Genomic DNA, 20,926 nt, shown 5'->3' with positions numbered 1-20,926 from the left:
TGAGGTTTCAGACTAGTCTGCTCCTGACTAGCAGTGTAAAGGAAAACATATGGTTCAAGAGAAAATGCTTGTTAGAGTGGTTGAATATGACTTGTAGTCAGTTAACTCATTATTTCATGCACCTTGGTTTGACTGCACCACATGTAGCGACTGCAGAAGTGCTGTCAAAGATGACTTTCTGTTAATTGGTGTGTGTGTTGATTGGTTGGTACAGTGAGGAGCACTAGGAGACGTCTTCAGAGGGACACAGATTGGCCTACTTTACTCAAATCCTTATTGACCCAATTTGGAGCTTGGCGGAGCATCCCCCACCTCCAAACACACACATGCCTCCCCCCTACACACTGTTTCCCGCTAGTGCACTCCCACACACCTCTCAATGTTTCTGTCTACAGAGCATGCTCTATTCCTATTGGCTGTGTGGCAGAGGTAAGGAATGGAAGGGCAGCTAGCCATTGTCTAATAAATACACAGTTAAAGGCGGGTCTTTGTTACAATGCTGTGAGAACCAGAATGACACTAGCCAGCCGCCTCTAGCCAGCCGTCTCGACGGGCAACCAACTGGACAACCTCTGGCATGACATGGTCCTTACAGACCGCCCCATAGGGTGCCACTGCTTTCTCACAGGCCATGGGGTGACCCTTATTATGCCAGAATAAAAGCCCTTCTCAGTTTTCCATTTACTGGAGCTATAGTTAACCATCCGTTGACTCCATTGTATGTGGAGTTATAATGTTGATGATTCCTCAAACATAATTAAATGATTCAGATATAACATAGTAAACTGAACAAAAATCTAAACGCAACATGTAAAGAGTTGGTCCCATGTTTCATGAGCTGAAATAAAAGATACCAGAAATGTTCCATATGCACAAAAAGCTTATTTCTCTCAAATGTTGTGCCCAAATTTGTTTACATCCCTGTTAGTGAGCATTTCTCCTTTGCCAAGATAATCCATCCACCTGACAGGTGTGGCATATCAAGAAGCTGATTAAAGGGCATGATCATTACACAGGTGCACCATATGCTGGGGACAATAAAAGGCCACTCTAAAATGTGCAGTTTTGTCACACAACACAATTGTCACGCCCTGGCTCTGGGACTCTGTTATGTTGAGCCAGGGTGTGTAGTTTCTATGTGTTTGTGTTCTAGGTTCTTTATCTAGCTCATGTGTTTCTGTGTTGGCCGGGGTGGTTCTCAATCAGAGGCAACGAGTGTCAGCTGTTGCTTGTTGTCTCTGATTGGGAACCATACTTAGGCAGCCTGTTTTCCACAGTGTTTTGTGGGATCTTGTTCCGTGTTGGTTTTGTGTTGTAAACCAAGGACTTCACGTATCGTTTTGTTGTTTTGTTCGTGTGGGTGAATATAAATAAAAGTATGTTTCGCATATCACGCTGCGCCTTGGTCCACTGTGTTAGACGATCGTGACAACAATGCTTCAGATGTCTCAAGTTTTGAGGGAGCGTGCAATTGGCATGCTGACTGCAGGAATGTCCGCCAGATAATTAAATGTTAATTTCTCTACCATAAGCCGCCTCCAACATCGTTTTAGACGTCCAACCGGCCTCACCGCAGACCATGTGTATGGCATCGTGTGGGCGAGCGGTTTGCTGATGTCAAAGTTATGAACAGAGTGCCCCATGGTGGCGGCGGGGTTATGGTATGGGCAGGCATAAGCTACGGACAACGAACACAATTGCATTTTATCGATGGCAATTTGAATGCACAGAGATACCGTGGCGAGATCCTGAGGCCCATTGTGGTGCCATTCAGCCGCCGCCATTACCTCATGTTTCAGCATGATAATGTATAATGCACAGTCCCATTTCGTAAGGATCTGTACACAATTCCCATGGCCTGCATACTCACCAGACATGTTTGGGATGCTCTGGATCAACGTTTATTTATTTTTATTTTATTTTACCTTTATATAACTAGGCAAGTCAGTTGAGAACAAATTCTTATTTACAATGACGGCCTACACCGGACGACGCTGGGCCAATTGTGTGCCGCCCTATGGGACTCCCAATCACGGCCGGTTGTGATACAGCCTGGAATCGAACCAGGGGGTCTGTAGTGATGCCTCAAGCACTGAGATGCAGTGCCACTCGGGACAGCGTGTTCAGTTTTCCGCCAATATCCAGCAACTGAAGAGGAGTGGAACAACTTTCCACAGGCCACAATCAACAGCCTGATCAACTCTATACAAAGGAGACGTCACACCAGATACTGACTGGTTTTCTGATCCACGGCCCTACCTTTAAAAAAAAAAAAAATGTTGTGACCAACAGATGCATATCTGTATTCCCATCTCATGTGAAATCCGTAGATTAGGGCCTTATTTATTTATTTAAATTGACTGATGTCCTTATATGATCTAACTGTAACTCAGTAAAATCTTTGAAATTGTTGCATATTGCGTTTATATTTTTGTATATTTAACATGGACCACTTTGGAAACAAGCGTTTTAATTAATACTTTCCTCTGGGTCCACATTGTACATTTTGTTGTATATGTCTGTTACCCAAAATAAATTCAATAAAAAAATCAAGAGTTAAGTCTAGTTGCTGTGGTAGGCAGTTAAGGTTTAATGCAGCGCTAGATAGTATGTGTGTATACTCTGTAGTGGTAGTTGAGGGTTAAATCTGGTTGCTGTGCAGTGCTAGGCAGTATTATGGTCTGTAGTGGTAGTTAAGGGTTAAGTCTGGTTTCCATGGTAGGTAGTTAAGGGTTAAGTCTGGTTGGCAATATTATGCAAGCTGCAGAGCAGAGAGAGAGGAAGAGTGGAAGTGCATTACAGAATGCTGAGCTCAGGGCTCTGGCACACCGCCAAGCCTCTCCACACACACACACACACACACACACACACACACACACACACACACACACACACACACACACACTCAGCTGAGGGCTTTCCAAGCTTCCCACCAGCCCAGCAGTCTCCTACCCGGTTTAGGAATTCTCTCTGCCTCTCCCTCCCTCCCTGTTTTTCTCTCCTTCTCCCTCCTACCTCTCCCTCCCTATGTCTTTGCCTTCCTCTCCCTCTTCTCTCTCTGATGTCAGTAGTTCAGCTGTGGGCCATGCATGACTCGGGTTGGGCCATACAGACTGCTCTTTCTGTGTTTGTGTGTGTGTGTGTGTGTGTGTGTGTGTGTGTGTGTGCGTGCAAACTGTTACATTGTGGAGCAACTGCCAACTGGGGATGTACAGTATGTGCATGTGTGCGAGTGTGGGTGTGTGTTACACAAACTGATGTGATGTGTGTGTGTGTGCGAGAGAGTGCGGATGTGTGTCAGTGTGTGAAACGTGATCCCTTGTGTTGTTGTGTCAGCTGACTGCTAGGCAGGAAATGGAGGAGTAAAAGAAGGCGGGTTCTCTTTCGCTCTAAACCTCTCTCTGGCTGCATTTCAAACTAAAGTAGACAGCCCTCGGCCCTAAACCCTCAGCCCTTGAATGACGTTTTACATCGTCACTTCGTCACATCTGAGTGTACCTTAAATGTCCCTTTCCCAAGCCAGGGAGTGATGATCGGAGAGGCAACGTCCTTGGTGGAAATCTTGAAGTTGAACTTAAAAACAACCAACCTAAAGCTATTAATGTACCTTGCAAGCTAACGTAGCTAGCTAGCACTCCTGTCAGGTAGCTAGCTAGCTACAGTTACCCATAGCTGGCTAGCTAGTTTTATAGTTTGGTAATTTATTCCAATACATTTCAGAATTCCCAAAAAATATGTTTATTTTATTTCATTTTTATTTCACCTTTATTTTACCAGGTAAGCCAGTTGAGAACAAGTTCTCATTTACAACTGCGACCTGGCCAAGATAAAGCAAAACAGTGCGATAAAAACAACAACAACACAGAGTTACATATATGGGATAAACAAAACGTACAGTCAAAAACACAATAGAAAATCTATATACAGTGTGTGCAAATGTAGTAAGTTATGGAGGTAGGGCAATAAATAGGCCATAGTGCAAAATAATTTAGTATTAACACTGGAGTGATAGATGTGCAGAAGATGATGTGCAAATAGAGATACTGGGGTGCAAATGAGCAAAATAAATAACAATATGGGGATGAGGTAGTTGGGTGGGCTAATTACAGATGGGCTGTGTACAGGTGCAGTGATCAGTAAGCTTCTCTGACAACTGATGCTTAAAGTTAGTGAGGGAGATAAGAGTCTCCAGCTTCAGAGATTTTTGCAGTTCGTTCCAGTTATTGGCAGCAGAGAACTGGAAGGAATGGCGGCCAAAGGAGGTGTTGGCTTTGGGGATGACCAGTGAGATATACCTGCTGGAGTGCATACTACGGGTGGGTGTTGCTATGGTGACCAATGAGCTAAGAAAAGGCGGGGAATTGCCTAGCAGTGATTTATAGATAACCTGGAGCCAGTGGGTTTGGCGACGAATATGTAGTGAGGGCCAGCCAACGAGAGCGTACAGGTCACAATGGTGGATAGTATATGGGGCTTTGGTGACAAAATGTATGGCACTGTGATAGACTACATCCAATTTGCTGAGTATAGCGTTGGAGGCTATTTTGTAAATGACATTGCCGAAGTCAAGGATCGGTAGGATAGTCAGTTTTACAAGGGCATGTTTGGCAGCATGAGTGAAGGAGGCTTTGTTGCGAAATAGGAAGCCGATTCTAGATTTAACTTTGGATTGGAGATGCTTAATGTGAGTCTGGAAGGAGAGTTTACGGTCTAACCAGACACCTAGGTATTTGTAGTTGTCCACATATTCTAAGTCAGACCCGCCGAGAGTAGTGATTCTAGTCGGGCGGGCGGGTGCAAGCAGCGTTCGATTGAAGAGCATGCATTTAGTTTTACTAGCGTTTAAGAGCAGTTGGAGGCTACGGAAGGAGTGTTGTATGGCATTGAAGCTCGTTTGGAGGTTTGTTAACACAGTGTCCAATGAAGGGCCAGATGTATACAAAATGGTGTCGTCTGCGTAGAGGTGGATCTGAGAGTCACCAGCAGCAAGAGCGACATCATTGATATACACAGAGAATAGAGTCGGCCCGAGAATTGAACCCTGTGGCACCCCCATAGAGACTGCCAGAGGTCCAGACAACAGGCCCTCCGATTTGACACATTGAACTCTATCTGAGAAGTAGTTGGTGAACCAGGTGAGGCAGTCATTTGAGAAACCAAGGCTATTTAGTCTGCCAATAAGAATGCGGTGATTGAGTGAGTCGAAAGCCTTGGCCAGGTCGATGAAGACGGCTGCACAGTACTGTCTTTTATCAATCTCGGTTATAATATCGTTTAGTACCTTGAGCGTGGCTGAGGTGCACCCATGACCAGCTCGGAAACCAGTTGCATAGCGGAGAAGGTACTGTGGGATTCGAAATGGTCGGTGATCTGTTTGTTAACTTGGCTTTCAAATACTTTCGAAAGGCAGGGCAGGATGGATATAGGTCTGTAACAGTTTGGATCTATAGTGTCACCCCCTTTGAAGAGGGGGATGACCGCGGCAGCTTTCCAATCTCTGGGGATCTCAGACGATACGAAAGAGAGGTTGAACAAGCTAGTAATAGGGGTTGCGACAATTTCGGCGGCTAATTTTAGAAAGAAAGGGTCCAGATTGTCTAGCCCAGCTGATTTGTAGGGGTCCAGATTTTGCAGCTCTTTCAGAACATCAGCTGTCTGAATTTGGGTGAAGGAGAAGTGGGGGGTGCATGGGCAAGTTGCAGCAGAGGGTGCAGAGCTGGTGGCCGGGGTAGGGGTAGCCAAGTGGAAAGCATGGCCAGCCGTAGCAAAATGCTTGTTGAAATTCTCGATTATCGTAGATTTATCGGTGGTGACTGTGTTTCCTAGCCTCAGTGCAGTGGGCAGCTGGGAGGAGGTGCTTTTATTCTCCATGGACTTTACAGTGTCCCAAAACTTTTTGGAGTTAGTGCTACAGGATGCAAATTTCTGTTTGAAAAAGCTAGCCTTTGCTTTCCTAACTGATTGTGTATATTGGTTCCTGACTTCCCTGAAAAGTTGCATATCGCGGGGGCTGTTCAATACTAATGCAGTACGCCACAGGTTGTTTTTGTGCTGGTCAAGGGCAGTCAAGTCTGGGGTGAACCAGGGGCTAGATCTGTTCTTAGTTCTGATTTTTTTGAATGGGGCATACTTACTTAAGATGGAGATGAAAGCACTTTTGAAGAACAACCAGGCAACCTCTACTGACGGAATGAGGTCAATATCCATCCAGGATACCCGGGCCAGGTCAATTAGAAAGGCCTGCTCGCTAAAGTGTTTTAGGGAGCGTTTGACAGTGATGAGGGGTGGTCGTTTGACCGCGGACCCATTACGGACGCAGGCAATGAGGCAGTGATCGCTGAGATCCTGGTTGAAGACAGCGGAGGTGTATTAGGGGGTAAATTAGTCAGGATGATATTTATGAGGGTGCTCATTTATATGGATTTAGGGTTGTACCTGGTAGGTTCCTTGATAATTTGTGTGAGATTGAGGGCATCTAGTTTAGATTGTAGGACGGCCGGTGTGTTAAGCATATCCCAGTTTAGGTCACCAAGCAGTACGAACTCTGAGGATAGATGGGGGGCAATCAATTCACATATGGTGTCCAGGGCACAGCTGGGGGCTGAGGGGGGTCTGTAGCAAACGGCAACAGTGAGAGACTTATTTCTGGAAAGGTAGATTTTTAGAAGTAGAAGCTCAAACTGTTTGGGCACAGACCTGGATAGTATGATAGAGGTCTGCAGGCTATCTCTACAGTAGATTGCAACTCCGCCCCCTTTGGGACGGAAAATGTTGTAGTTGGGGATGGAAATTTCTGAATTTTTGTGGCCTTCCTAAGCCAGGATTCGGACACTGCGAGAACATCAGTGTTGGCTGAGTGTGCTAACGCAGTGAATAACTGCCTCTACATCACCAGAGGAACAGAGGAGGAATAGAATAAGGATACGGCTAAAGGCTTTTTTATTTTCTTTATTTTTGTCATTTAGCAGACGTTCTTATCCAGAGCGACTTACAGGAGCAATTAGGGTTTAGTGCCTTGCTCAAGGGCACATCGACAGATTTTTCACCTAGTCGGCTCGGGGATTAGAACCAGCATTCGTTTACTGGCACAATGCTCTTAACCACTAAGCTACCTGCCGAAGAACTGGTCTTCTAGTGCGTTGGGTACAGAGAATTAAAGGGGCAGATTTCCGGGCAATGTAGAATAGATTCAGGGCATTATGTACAGACAAGGATATGAGTACAGTGGAGGTAAACCTAAGCGTAGGGTAACGATGAAAGAGATAGCATCACTGGAGGCACCGATTATGAAGCTAGCTACGTTTTATAGGCTCCTCACTACGAAACTAAGCCAATTTGCCAACGCTAAATTTCAATGTCATCTATATATATGTTTTAGCAAGCTAGTGTCATAATGTTGTCTGACATGCAGAAAATGTAGTCGTGTTGATTAAATGTGACACTTTGCGGCCACCGTAGTTTGACATGTGACCACAGTTTGCATTGAATTGTGGGTCATATCAACCCCATAAGTGATCAAAGTTCTTCACTCGCTCCCTCGAGCTAAATCGAGGGTCGAGGGGGCAAAGTTTATGAATTGGACCTCCACTTAAGATGGCAATCAAACTGCATCCGGTTTTTGACGGGGTTTCCCCCAAGGAAAAGTGGCTAGTGTGAGGGCTGAGGGGGTAAAAATAACATGTTTGGACTGCATCCGCTGTCTCTCTTTGCTCACTGCTCTCTCTCGCTCTCTTTGTCACTCTCACATGATTTGCTACCTCTCTCTTGCTCTCTCTCTCTGCTTTTTTCTCTCTCTCTCTCTCTCTCTCTCTCTCTCTCTCCCTCTCTCTCTCTCTCCCGTCTTCTGTTAGTCAGGTCTTCCAGTTGGTCAGTGTGAATTTCCTGCATTCTGATTGAGCAAAAGCCTGTTGAGAGAACCGAAACCTGTACGTGTGTTCTTTTTTCCTGTGTGTGTATTTTCATTGCACGCACATGTGTGTGCTGTCTCCCAGACCTCCCTTGTGACAGTTACTGAATTCTTGTAAAATCTCACTCACTCAATCTATCTCAGACCATTAGGCCTATTTGTTTCCCTTGGGCTGTAGTTGAAGTATCTGGCTAACCATATTAACATTTCTCCAGACTCAAGTGCCCTGCTTAAGCACTGATTTAGGATCAGCTTAGCCAGATCAAGGCCTAACCTGAACCCTTAAGAGATTTAGGGCAAAGCTGACCTTAGATCCACGCTGTAGGACCATCTGAGGCTTTTCACACTAAGCTGTGGACGGTCGGTCGTATAGAGATACCATTTCGGCAATATGAGACTCATCAAGGGTTCTCGGTAGAGAGCCATGAAAGTAGCAATGTGATACGGTAGCACTATAGACTGTTGAAATATCATATGTGGCCAGGGGAGCCCCACTACACAGAAGAACATGAGATAGACCCTCTAGTACTGGGAAGCAGACCCTTTCTCCTCCTAGTGTACAGTATGTGTTTGTACTTTGAGAAAGCCCAAAATAAAACGAAGGACTTAATTTGGTGTTCTCCTTTCTCTTCTTCACCTCAGGGAATAATGGCACTGGAAGGAGTTTTACGGGCTCCTGACCAATTGTGCTATTTTGTGTGTTTTTTTGGCGCTGATCTTAACCTTTTTTGTACATAATGTTTCCGCCATAATTTCCTATGACCGAAAAGAGCTTCTGGACATCAGAACAGCGATCACTAACCTCGATTTGGATGAAGATTTCTACTTCAATGAGTCAGAGGCAAATTACATACTGCTCATCCCGGACCAGGCCCGAATTCCCAACACTCAAAGGAGGAATAGGTGCCGTTATAGAGGCCGGCGAGCGGGATACCTGACGAGACTACATAAACCGCCTCTACCCTCTGTTCTATTGGCGAACATGCAATCACTGGAGAATAAACTGGACGAGCTCCGTTCGAGGCTATCGTATCAACTTGATCTGAAGAACCATAATATCCTTTGTTTCTCAGAGTCGTGGCTGAACAAGGACAAATCGAGCAGTTTTTTTCTATACATCAGCAGGACAGAATGGCAGAGTTGGGCAAACTCGGGGGATGGTGTGTGTCTCTCATTGTTTACAACAGCTGGTGTGCGATCTCTAATATTAAGGAGGTATCGAGGTTCTGCTCACCTGAGTTAGAATACCGCATGATAAGCTGTAGACCACCCAGAGTGCCACCCACGGCTGCGTGGCCGCGCATGACTCCAACACCATCATTAAGTTTGCTGATGACACGGCGCTGGTAGGCCTGATCGTGGACTGCAGAAAACGGAGGGCCGAGCACGCCCCCATGCACATCGACAGGGCTGTAGTGGAGTGGGTGGCAAGCGGTACCGGAGCGCCAAGTCTGGGACCAAAAAGCTCCTGAACAGCTTCTACCCCCAAGCCATAAGACTGCTGAACAGTTAATCATTGATCCCCTTTTTATTTGCACTGACTCTCATGCACCAACTCTATGCACACTCACTGGACTCTACCCACACACTCACATACTGCACTGACACTCCAACACACACACACACACACACACTACATACGCTCACACACACAATTTAGTATTCTGCATTGTTGGGAAAGGGCTCGTAAGTAAGCATTTCACGGTAAGGTCTACACCTGTTGTATTCGGGTCATGAGACAGATACAATTTTATTTGAAACCTGAACACAGTGGCGGGAACACATGGATTGGTAGAATATATGGATTGGTTGTTTTACTGTTGGGTCATGGTGTGTGGGTGTGTGAGAGTGAGAGAGATGTGACGTAGTATGCAATTTCCGGGGACCACTTTTGGCTCGTGAGTGCTACTTTCAGAACTACTGGCTAAAAGGTATACAAAAGTACCAGAGAATCTCTTTAAATCCTCTCTATATATGGCTATCTAGAGCCTATTGTTCTCCTGTCCTCTCTACATTTTACATTTGTCATTTAGTAGACGCTCTTATCCAGAGCGACTTACAGTTAGTGCATTCATCTTAAGATAGCTAGGTGGGACAACCACATCACATTCATAGTAAGTAAATTTTTCCTCAATAAAGTAGCTATCAGCATAGAGCTAGTAAGGGGAGGGGGGAGTCAAGTGCGAGTGTTAGCATGGCTGTCTAGAGCAGGGATTGGCAACTGTTGGTCCGCGGACCAGTTTTTTTGGGGAGGGGGGACTCAATCAGGGTCTTAACTTACTGTTGAGAGTTAGACAGTGGCGGCTCCTGAAAAAATTCTCAGGAGGGGCAATTTTTCTGATGATTTAGGTGACCTACACACATTTTTAAAAAGATATGTCCAGCAACAACATGAAGACAGGGGCAGCATATAAGTCAATACCAGAAGCATTTATTGACTGATCTCAAAAGTGTTGGCTTACAAAAGCAAAATAAGTTATCACAGTAAAAATAATCAAGGGTGTTCTTTCACATTCCTCAACACTGCATAAACAATATGTATGGCTTTGTAAAAATGAACAACCATATTCTGGCCAATTGTATAGATTTGTAAATATGAACAACCATATTCTGGCCAATTGTATAGATTTGTAAAAATGAACATGAACAGATTTTTTATTTTTTTGAATGGCAGTACCTTTCAAACATGTCTGCTTGCAGTAAGGTAGCACTCACAAGGTGGCCAGAGAAAGAGAACCTTTCTTTGGTGTGATCCAGGATGGTGTTGCAGACCTCTTCAGACAGCCTCTGCTTCTCCTCTTCTCTCAAAGCTGTTCTGGGTCTTTTGGCTCCTGTTGCTTCTTGCAGCTGCTGTTGAGAGGAGTCCCTGAAGGCAAACAGACCAATGTGTTTGTTGGCTTTGTACAGTATTGTTGTCTATGTGATGCACAGGTATATGCAATGTATCCATGTACAGTGGGGAAAAAAAGTATTTAGTCAGCCACCAATTGTGCAAGTTCTCCCACTTACAAAGATGAGAGAGGCCTGTAATTTTCATCATAGGTACACGTCAACTATGACAGACAAATTGAGAAAAAAAAATCCAGAAAATCACATTGTAGGATTTTTAATGAATTTATTTGCAAATTATGGTGGAAAATAAGTATTTGGTCACCTACACACAAGCAAGATTTCTGGCTCTCACAGACCTGTAACTTCTTCTTTAAGAGGCTCCTCTGTCCTCCACTCGTTACCTGTATTAATGGCACCTGTTTGAACTTGTTATCCGTATAAAAGACACCTGTCCACAACCTCAAACAGTCACACGCCAAACTCCACTATGGCCAAGACCAAAGAGCTGTCAAAGGACACCAGAAACAAAACTGTAGACCTGCACCAGGCTGGGAAGACTGAATCTGCAATAGGTAAGCAGCTTGGTTTGAAGAAATCAACTGTGGGAGCAATTATTAGGAAATGGAAGACATACAAGACCACTGATAATCTCCCTCGATCTGGGGATCCACGCAAGAGCTCACCCCGTGGGGTCAAAATGATCACAAGAACGGTGAGCAAAAATCCCAGAACCACATGGGGGGACCTAGTGAATGACCTGCAGAGAGCTGGGACCAAAGTAACAAAGCCTACCATCAGTAACACACTACGCCGCCAGGGACTCAAATCCTGCAGTCCCCCTGCTTAAGCCAGTACATGTCCAGGCCCGTCTGAAGTTTGCTAGAGTGCCTTTGGATTATCCAGAAGAGGATTGGGAGAATGTCATATGGTCAGATGAAACCAAAATAGAACTTTTTGGTAAAAACTCAACTCGTCGTGTTTGGAGGACAAAGAATGCTGAGTTGCATCCAAAGAACACCATACCTACTGTGAAGCATGGGGGTGGAAACATCATGCTTTGGGGCTGTTTTTCTGCAAAGGGACCAGGACGACTGATCCGTGTAAAGGAAAGAATGAATGGGGCCATGTATCGTGAGATTTTGAGTGAAAACCTCCTTCCATCAGCAAGGGCATTGAAGATGAAACGTGGCTGGGTCTTTCAGCATGACAATGATCCCAAACACACCGCCCGGGCAACGAAGGAGTGGCTTCGTAAGAAGCATTTCAAGGTCCTGGAGTGGCCTAGCCAGTCTCCAGATCTCAACCCCATAGAAAATCTTTGGAGGGAGTTGAAAGTCTGTGTTGCCCAGCGACAGCCCCAAAACATCACTGCTCTAGAGGAGATCTGCATGGAGGAATGGGCCAAAATACCAGCAACAGTGTGTGAAAACCTTGTGAAGACTTACAGAAAACGTTTGACCTGTGTCATTGCCAACAAAGGGTATATAACAAAGTATTGAGAAACTTTTGTTATTGACCAAATACTTATTTTCCACCATAATTTGCAAATAAATTCATTAAAAATCCTACAATGTGATTTTCTGGATATTTTTTCCTCATTTTGTCTGTCATAGTTGACATGTACCTATGATGAAAATTACAGGCCTCTCTCATCTTTTTAAGTGGGAGAACTTGCACAATTGGTGGCTGACTAAATACTTTTTTTCCCCACTGTATAGTACAAATACTTCAGTTCCACTTAAAATGGGCAGGGATGCATAAAGTCTTTAGTGTTTAAGTTAGCCTTTGTGTCTCACATAGCCTGGATGTTCAGCACAGTATACAGTGGTGCTCATAAGCTTATGATCCCATGCTAAAGTTGACTAAAAAGAGGAATAAAAAAGAAAAGAAAATTGGTGTCCTTAAAGGTTGGATTTTCCAACTTTTTTAATTAAGTCATTAAGATCAATTTCCAAAAGATTATTTTTTTATTCCTCTTTTTAGTCAGCTTTAGAATGTGTTCATACACTTATGAGCACCACTGTACAGTACACATAGTATATAAAATAAGATAGATTACACCACTGGCCATATATAATGAGAATAATGTAATTTCAAACACAAATGCAGTCTCCTTTCATGCATACATTTTCAAATAAAGCTCTGCTTTGAGAAAGATCGAATGATATTGTTTAATCTTTATCTTACCTTATGGCCTGCACACTGCTTGCGAAGCTGTCGAGGGCACGTTTGATAAAGACAGCATCGATGTCCTTCTTCTGTAGCTTCTGGTACGGTGGGCTGGTCAAATGAACCCAATGAACCCGTCCGGATGGCTTCAAAACATTCTATGAGGTCGTCTCGATTCTCGTAGACAGTGTTCACGACTCTGCTGTTGCTAACCTCATCGTTGTGGCGGCGGACAGCTAGCCTGTATCCCTCATCCAGTTGAGTGGCAATATTCACTCTCACCAAAGCAGACAATCTCAAACAGCTATCAATGTGGGTCTTTGACAGCTCATTTTTCTTAATCTTTTCTGAAAGATGGTGCATGTCGGTTACACCAGTCGCTGTCCAAGCGTTGCTGTCTGCCGTTCATGGTTACGTTACGTTACGTATGACGAAAGCGCGTAAGTGCAAGCCCTCAGACACCCATAGAGAATGTATTGAAAGCTCAGGAATTTGAAAAAAAAATATTTTACATTAGAGGCTATGAGAGACTTCTGGGCGATTTTCAACCTGACTGAAATCGCCCCAAAACGGGCGGGGACATTTGAAGCACGACTTTAGCCTGATTGGACATTTAGTGGCTGGCAGATCAAACGTGAACACTGAACTACTGTTGCCGTGATATAATTGATTAGAAAAAAAATCCCTTCCTTTTCCCGTTTGGCAGTGCGTCGCCCATATCGCCCTATTGAACACACCGCCCATGGAGTTAGAATAATAGAATACACAAGGTGCAAGTTCGAAATTTGGTTGTGCATCAGCAGTCACTTAATTAGCCTATGTCAGCAAAAACATAATCGATTGGTAAGTTAGTCTAGCGGCCAGCTATCTAAACTTGTAGTAAGCATGGTTGAATTACCGACGGGTGGGGCCCATTTGATCATCAGTTATCATATTAAAAACTGCAAACATTTGCCTCCACCCTATGGCAGAATGTGTAGAATTACAGGAAATTAACTTTAAAACGTATTTTTGTGTCACAATTGGGGCCGCTAAAATGTTTTGCTCGCTGCTGCAACACAGGGAGCATATTGACTGGCTGCATCACCTCTTGGACTCTACCCACACATACTACACTGACACTTTCACACGTCACATACGCTGCTGCTACTCTGTTTATTAGCTATCCTGATTGCCTAGTCACTGTAAAACTCCTAATGGGGGGAGGGGGGGGTATGGATGTGGGCACGCAGACCCACGAGCCACTGCGGCCCCTCATGATGCGTTCCGTTTTTTTGTGGCCCCCACCCACATCAAAGATGTCCATCGCTGGTCTAGAGCCTATTGGTCTCCTGTTCACTCTAGCATGGCCATTTTAGATCCAATTTGTCTTCTGTCCTCTCTAGAGTTAACTGGTCTGAACCCAGGCCAACCAGACATGATTTATGGTGGCCATTTTGAGGGCCTCTCAGTGATGTCCGTATCTCATAAGTCCTGGCTGTCAGTGTGGTTTTCTGAGGCCTGCTGCGTTATCAGCAGGAAAAGACTTCCTCCCTGACATTTTTCTTCATTTTCCATATGTGTGTGCATTGTGCAGCGTTGAATGGGTGTAGGTGTATATGTGGTGGTGATGGTGTGTGTTTGTGAGGAGGTATAGTGGCATAGGTAAGCATTGGGATGTGTTGTGGAAAGGAAATGAGAATGTTTAACTCTTTCATCTCGCTGGCTCTCTCCTGCCTGACTGAAGATGATCAAATCAAATTTTATTGGTCACATACATATATTTAGCAGATGTTATTGCGAGTGTAGCGAAATGCTTGTGTGTAGCGAAATGGTTGTATGTGGTGTGTGTGTGTGTGTGGGCCCTAAAGGGGTGTGTGTGTGTGTGTGTGTGTGTGACCAGTGAGTGACCTCTCAGCCAGAGAATGCCATGTTTCATGTTTTTAGAAAATAGAAGACTGGTGCTATCTAGTGGAGAATAGGAAGTGTGTGTGTGTGTGTGTGTGTGCAGGGCTGTGTGGGGGCCGTGTGTGTGTGTGAAGGCTGAGCTCTATTGCATTAGGAGATCGACACACTAGAGATCAGCAGTTTGACCTTTTCCCCAGAGAGAGAAAGGAGAGACATCTTCAGGGACTGCTCTTTCTCTTCCTCCCCCTCTTGCTGTTATAGTCTGACTAGTAGCTAGCTGGTACATTTACATTTACATTTACGTCATTTAGCAGACGCTCTTATCCAGAGCGACTTACAAATAGGTGCATTCACCTTATAGCCAGTGGGATCACCACTTTACAATGTTTTTTTTGTTTTTTTGTTTTTGGGTTGGGGTTGGGGTAAGGGGGGGTAGAAGGATTACTTTATCCTATCCCAGGTATTCCTTAAAGAGGTGGGGTTTCAAATGTCTCCGGAAGGTGGTGAGTGACTCCGCTGTCCTGGCGTTGTGAGGGAGCTTGTTCCACCATTGGGGTGCCAGAGCAGCGAACAGTTTTGACTGGGCTGAGCGGGAACTATGCTTCCGCAGAGGTAGGGGAGCCAGCAGGCCAGAGGTGGATGAACGCAATGCCCTCGTTTGGGTGTAGGGACTGATCAGAGCCTGAAGGTACGGAGGTGCCGTTCCCCTCACAGCTCCGTAGGCAAGCACCATGGTATTGTAGCAGATGCTAGCAATGGGTCTTCTTCACATATAAGGTTACTACAAGCATAACTCCGTTGATCTACGTGCGTGTGTGCACGTGGGTGAAGTGGGATTGTTGGAGGAAATAGATACAGTTACATATCGGGATGTTATTTTTGATGATTTTTGAAATGTCATTTCGCAATATCATTTTTGCACTAGTTGGCTGTACCTGCACCAAAACTCCAGTGTTTTTCCATCATAGCTAACTCCATCTTTTAAAATATTTGTTTTCAGCTCTTTTATTTCCATGATGACTGATCAAAACATAGAATCGCAATACATATTCATAGATTGCATGTTTCGTCACAATATTGCTTTGGACTGATGCCCAACTGAGAATTCTACTCAATGCGTCGTCAATGAGCGCATCAGTGGCTTGGAAATGCAATGCCATTCAAAAACAGGCAAATAATTAGAAGGAAAACCTTTTGTCATCAGATTGACTTTAGATGCAGTATGACCAAAGATTTGTATAACTAAGATAGACCACAGCCTGTCGTTTCAATTGGAACAAGTTAGTCAGTGGGCAGAGCCAAGCACGAGCTAACGAGATCCTATTGGTGCGTTCTAGCATACATTTTCATATTTCCGTTAGGGAACGCCTACTCTGTGAAGTGCGCGTGTGCAATGACTCAATTCGCCTTTGCCCTCCTTCTAAACAACACAAGTTTTTACAACTTTGACAAAGGGTAAAGTCTACAAACCTTTGTCCACTCTGTTCTAAACAGATTTTATTTTTGGAAACAGAAAACGGTATTTAGATCAAATGTTTCATTATTGAGAAATTTGCAGAATGTCGGCCAAAATCCATCTCGTTCCATCTTCTCCCACTGCCGGCCACTGGGCTTTCTCTCACTACCATATTTGGTAGTGTGGAAACGTCAAGCGGATGCTTCACATTTATACGTCCAGTGAAATATCTGTCTCATTGTTCTATCTGTGGTATAACATTAGCTAGTTAGCTAAGATTGAGGGGAGGACACAGAATTTTAGCTAGCTAAAGTTAGCATTGCTAGCTAATGACAACATTGCCATCTGTCTAAAATAAATTAGCCATGATAATTCTGGCAAAGTTGTTTCCTACTAAACATTTGACTGCTTTAGCAATGTCATCGTATTTCCAGGCAGGCTAAACAGTCGTTAGCCTTCATCAATAATGACTGGGCTTATCACGACTTTAGGGCACCACTATTGCGTCGCCGGTAGAGCGCAGCTTGGAGAACATTCATAACAATGGCATGACGCGACTGAGTGACGGAGGTGCAACCTATAAATAGAAACGTGATAATCTCAATACATATCGTATCTGCATCTAAGTATTGTGATAATATAGTATCGTGAGGTCCCGGGCAATTCCCAGCCCTAGTAATCGGTAGTTGTTACTTCTAAACAAAATACATTTTTAGGTGGATTCTTGATGTTTGGTTTACTGTTTGAACAGTCACTGAGATTATATTTGGTTATCAATGCAAAATAGGCTACTTGGATGAATAGCCTATATAGCCTATAGGTCAGATCAAGGAACCAAGCGACAACACTGCCCCACGGCTGCAGAAGGAATGATACCGCGTGTCTCAATTTCCAGGTAGTAAAAAAGTACATTGAATTCTGGAGCATATTACAAGGAGCCGCCCCTTTTGTGATGAAAAACGACATTGCAACACTCCGAATCTTGCGTCTGCGAAGAGCTTGAGTAAGCAATAGGCTAGTGAGCCACACACTAACAGAGATGGTATGACAAGAACATTAATGCCATTGTGCTGTTCAAATATTTAGAACGTGAGTTTCTGTCAAGTACTTTTGTGTAAAACTGTTAGGCTACGTGAATACAATTTGATTCATTGAGTACTTGATTGATTGTCTAATGGTTTGTCTTTTTTCTCCTCGCAGGGTTCCACCTCAGCGGAACGGTAACAGAACCGGCCACAGCGTCGGAACCCGAGCTTGTCTGCAGTGTCAGCGTCAGCTTCGACCGCTGCAAGATCACCGCGGTAACGTGCGGCTGCGGCAACAAGGACATCTTCTACTGTGCCCATGTTGTAGCGCTGGCCTTGTACCGTGTACGGAAGCCCGAGCAGGTCAAACTACACCTGCCCATCTCAGAGACGCTGTTCCAGATGAATAGAGACCAGCTGCAGAAGTTTGTCCAGTACCTGATAACAGTACACCACACGGAGGTGCTGCCCACTGCTCAGAAACTAGCTGATGAGATTCTGTCTACCAACTCTGAGATCAACCAGGTCCACGGTGAGTGGGGTGGGTGATGTGTAGAAGAGAGAAATGTGTGATGAAGAAAAGGTGTGTGTGTGAGTGTGTGTGCCAGGAAATGATTTCCCCCTGTCTGGCTCCAGTAAAGCAGAACACTGGAGAGGGAAACACTTTGATCAAGCCACGTCCATATGAGCGCTCAACAGTAATGTAGGACGTGGGGAAGTGTGTGTGATGATACTTTAGACCCACTTTACTTAAGCCGGTATCATTTTGTTCATCTTGTTCAGTTTTTGTTTGAGACATAGAGCCCAGTGCTTTCACTGAATGATTTTCCATTTCTCAACCTAAATGATGAGCACTGTGTGTGTGTCTCAACTAACCTGTGTGTGTGTGTGTGTGTGTGTGTGTGTGTGTGTGTGTAGGAGCCCCGGACCCCACGGCAGGGGCCAGTGTAGATGATGAGAACTGCTGGCACCTGGATGAGGAGCAGGTCCAGGAGCAGGTGAAACTCTTCCTCTCTCAGGGAGGATACCACGGCTCTGGGAAACAACTCAACCTTCTCTTCAGCAAGGTAACACACACGCACACCAGGATTGGGGTGAATTCGAATTGAAGTCAGTCAATTCAGGAAGTAAAGTAAACTGACATTCCAATTCAATAATTGAAAAAATGGATTTTTTCCAATGACTTCTCAATAAATGGAAAATTATGTATTTCAAAACGTGTTCCATTTTAAAAATGTGTATTATTCAAATCACTTCCTGAATTGACTGCCTTCAATTTGAATTGACCCCAGCCCTGACACTCACGTACGTACGTACACACACACACACACACACACACACACACACACATGCATGCATACACCTTTGATGACCTCTCTCTCCCTCTCTCCCCCTCTCTCTTTCTCCTCTAGGTGAGAGAGATGTTGAAGATGCGTGACTCCAACGGTGCCAGGATGTTAACGCTGATCACAGAACAGTTTATGGGCGACCCTCGCCTGGCACTGTGGAGACAACAGGGAACCACCATGACTGACAAATACAGACAGCTGTGGGATGAGCTAGGTAAGAGACAACACACACAAAGTCACACAAACGTGAGCACGAGGACAGACGTCACTTGGATGGACTAGCCGTTCAAGAGAGAGGGAACATGCACACATATAATGGTCACACAAGTGTTGTTGTGAGCACATGATGACTGTTTGATTTGTGTGTTGGTCAGCTGTGTTAAACCTGTATCTCCCTATACTTTCTGATATGACGGCTGCTTGTATGCTGGTGTGTGTGTCAGGAGTGTATTGCCAGTCTGTTATGTTTTGGGCATTATCTGTAGGGTGTGAGCTGGGTGTTTTGTGAAATATATGCTTTTTACAGCCTAAAATGGATTCGGAGATTGTGAGCTGGGTATTTTCTCTCTCTCTCTCAGAACAGATGAGATGTGGGCTGAAGGCTCAGAGTAGGCCCATCAAAGGAAATTAAGGGTGATGGGGTGAAATGTGAGGGAGTGTGTGTGTGTCAGGAGCTAAATATTGATGAGCCCAATATTGTTTTAATGAATGTGTGTGTTTGATCCTTTGTAGTCTGAGACACTGGTTCTCATCTGGCTTAGGTTGGAGAGGAGAGGGAGAAATATAGGCCAAGCTTTCTCACTGCTGACGCGCGTGTGTGTGTGTGCGCGTGTGTGCGTGTGCGTGCGCGTGTGTGCGTGTGTAAGCTCACAGGGCCCTACACACACACACTCACTCCATCATCTGCTCACTTGCACATAATATGCACTTACAGTGCAGTCGGAAGGTATTCAGACCCCTTTACTTTTTCCACATTTTGTTACGTTACAGCCTTATTCTGAAATGGATTAAATAGTTTTTTCCCCACATCAATCTACACGCAATACCCCATAATGACAAAGCAAAAACAGGTTTTTAGAACTTTTTGCAAATTTATTAAAACTCAAAAATACATTTGCATAAGTATTCAGACCCTTTACTCAGTACTTTGTTGAAGCACCTTTGGCAGCGATTACAGCCTCAAGTCTTATTCGATATGACGCTACAAGCTTGGCACATGTGTATTTGGTGAGTTTCTCCCATTCTTCTCTGCAGATCCTCTCAAGCTCTGTCAGGTTGGATGGGGAGCGTTGCTGCACAGCTATTTTCAGGTCTCTCCAGAGATGTTCAATCGGGTTCAAGCCCGGGCTCTGGATGGGCCACTCAAGGACATTTAGAGACTTGTCCCTAAGACAACCTGCGTTGTCTTGGCTGTGTGCTTAGGGTTGTTGTCCTGTTGGAAGGTGAACCTTTGCCCCAATCTGAGGTCCTGAGCGCTCTGGAACAGGTTTTTTATTGAACCTTTATTTAACCAGGTAAGCCAGTTGAGAACAAGTTCTCATTTACAACTGCGACCTGGCCAAGATAAAGCAAAGCAGTGCGATAAAAACAACAACACAGAGTTACATATGGGGTAAACAAAACAGAAAGTCAAAAATACAACAGAAAATATATATACAGTGTGTGCGAATGTAGTAAGTTATGGAGGTAAGGCAATAAATAGGCCATAGTGCAAAATAGTTACAATTTTGTATTAACACTGGAATGATAGATGTGCAAATAGAGATACTGGGGTGCAAATTAGCAAAATAAAAAACAATATGGGGATGAGGTAGTTGGGTGGGCTAATTTCAGAATGGCTGTGTACAGGTGCAGTGATTGGTAAGCTGCTCTGACAACTAATGCTTAAAGTTAGTGAGGGAGATAAGTCTCCAGATTCAGAGATTTTTGCAGTTCGAACCAGTCATTGGCAGCAGAGAACTGGAAGGAATGGCGGCCAAAGGAGGTGATGGCTTTGGGGATGACCAGTGAGATATACCTGCTGGAGCGCAGACTACGGGTGGGTGTTGCTATGGTGACCAGTGAGCTAAGATAAGACGGGGATTTGCCTAGCAGTGATTTATAGATGACCTGGAGCCAGTGGGTTTGGCGACGAATATGTAGTGAGGGCCAGCCAACAAGAGCGTACAGGTCACAATGGTGGGTAGTATATGGGGCTTTGGTGGCAAAACGGATGGCACTGTGATAGAGTACATCCAATTTGCTGAGTAGAGTGTTGGAGGCTATTTTGTAAATGACATCGCCAAAGTCAAGGATCGGTAGG

At 44.6% G+C, this 20,926-nt stretch overlaps 1 protein-coding gene across 1 annotated transcript in view; it reads left to right on the top strand.

The window, feature by feature from the left end:
- Positions 1-20,926, top strand: part of LOC311128639 (zinc finger SWIM domain-containing protein 6-like) — a 55,424-nt gene that overhangs the window by 24,138 nt on the left and 10,360 nt on the right. Inside the window, exons 2-4 of the mRNA XM_084160826.1 lie at positions 17,451-17,807; positions 18,194-18,342; positions 18,688-18,838. Coding sequence (XP_084016952.1) covers positions 17,451-17,807; positions 18,194-18,342; positions 18,688-18,838 — 657 coding nt within the window. The remainder of the gene's footprint in view (positions 1-17,450; positions 17,808-18,193; positions 18,343-18,687; positions 18,839-20,926) is intronic.

Source organism: Coregonus lavaretus (genome assembly GCF_964263955.1).
Source record: "Coregonus lavaretus genome assembly, chromosome: 4".
Lineage (NCBI taxonomy): Eukaryota > Metazoa > Chordata > Actinopteri > Salmoniformes > Salmonidae > Coregonus > Coregonus lavaretus.
Note: the sequence above shows the minus strand (reverse complement) of the source record. Positions and strands in the feature narration are given on the sequence as shown.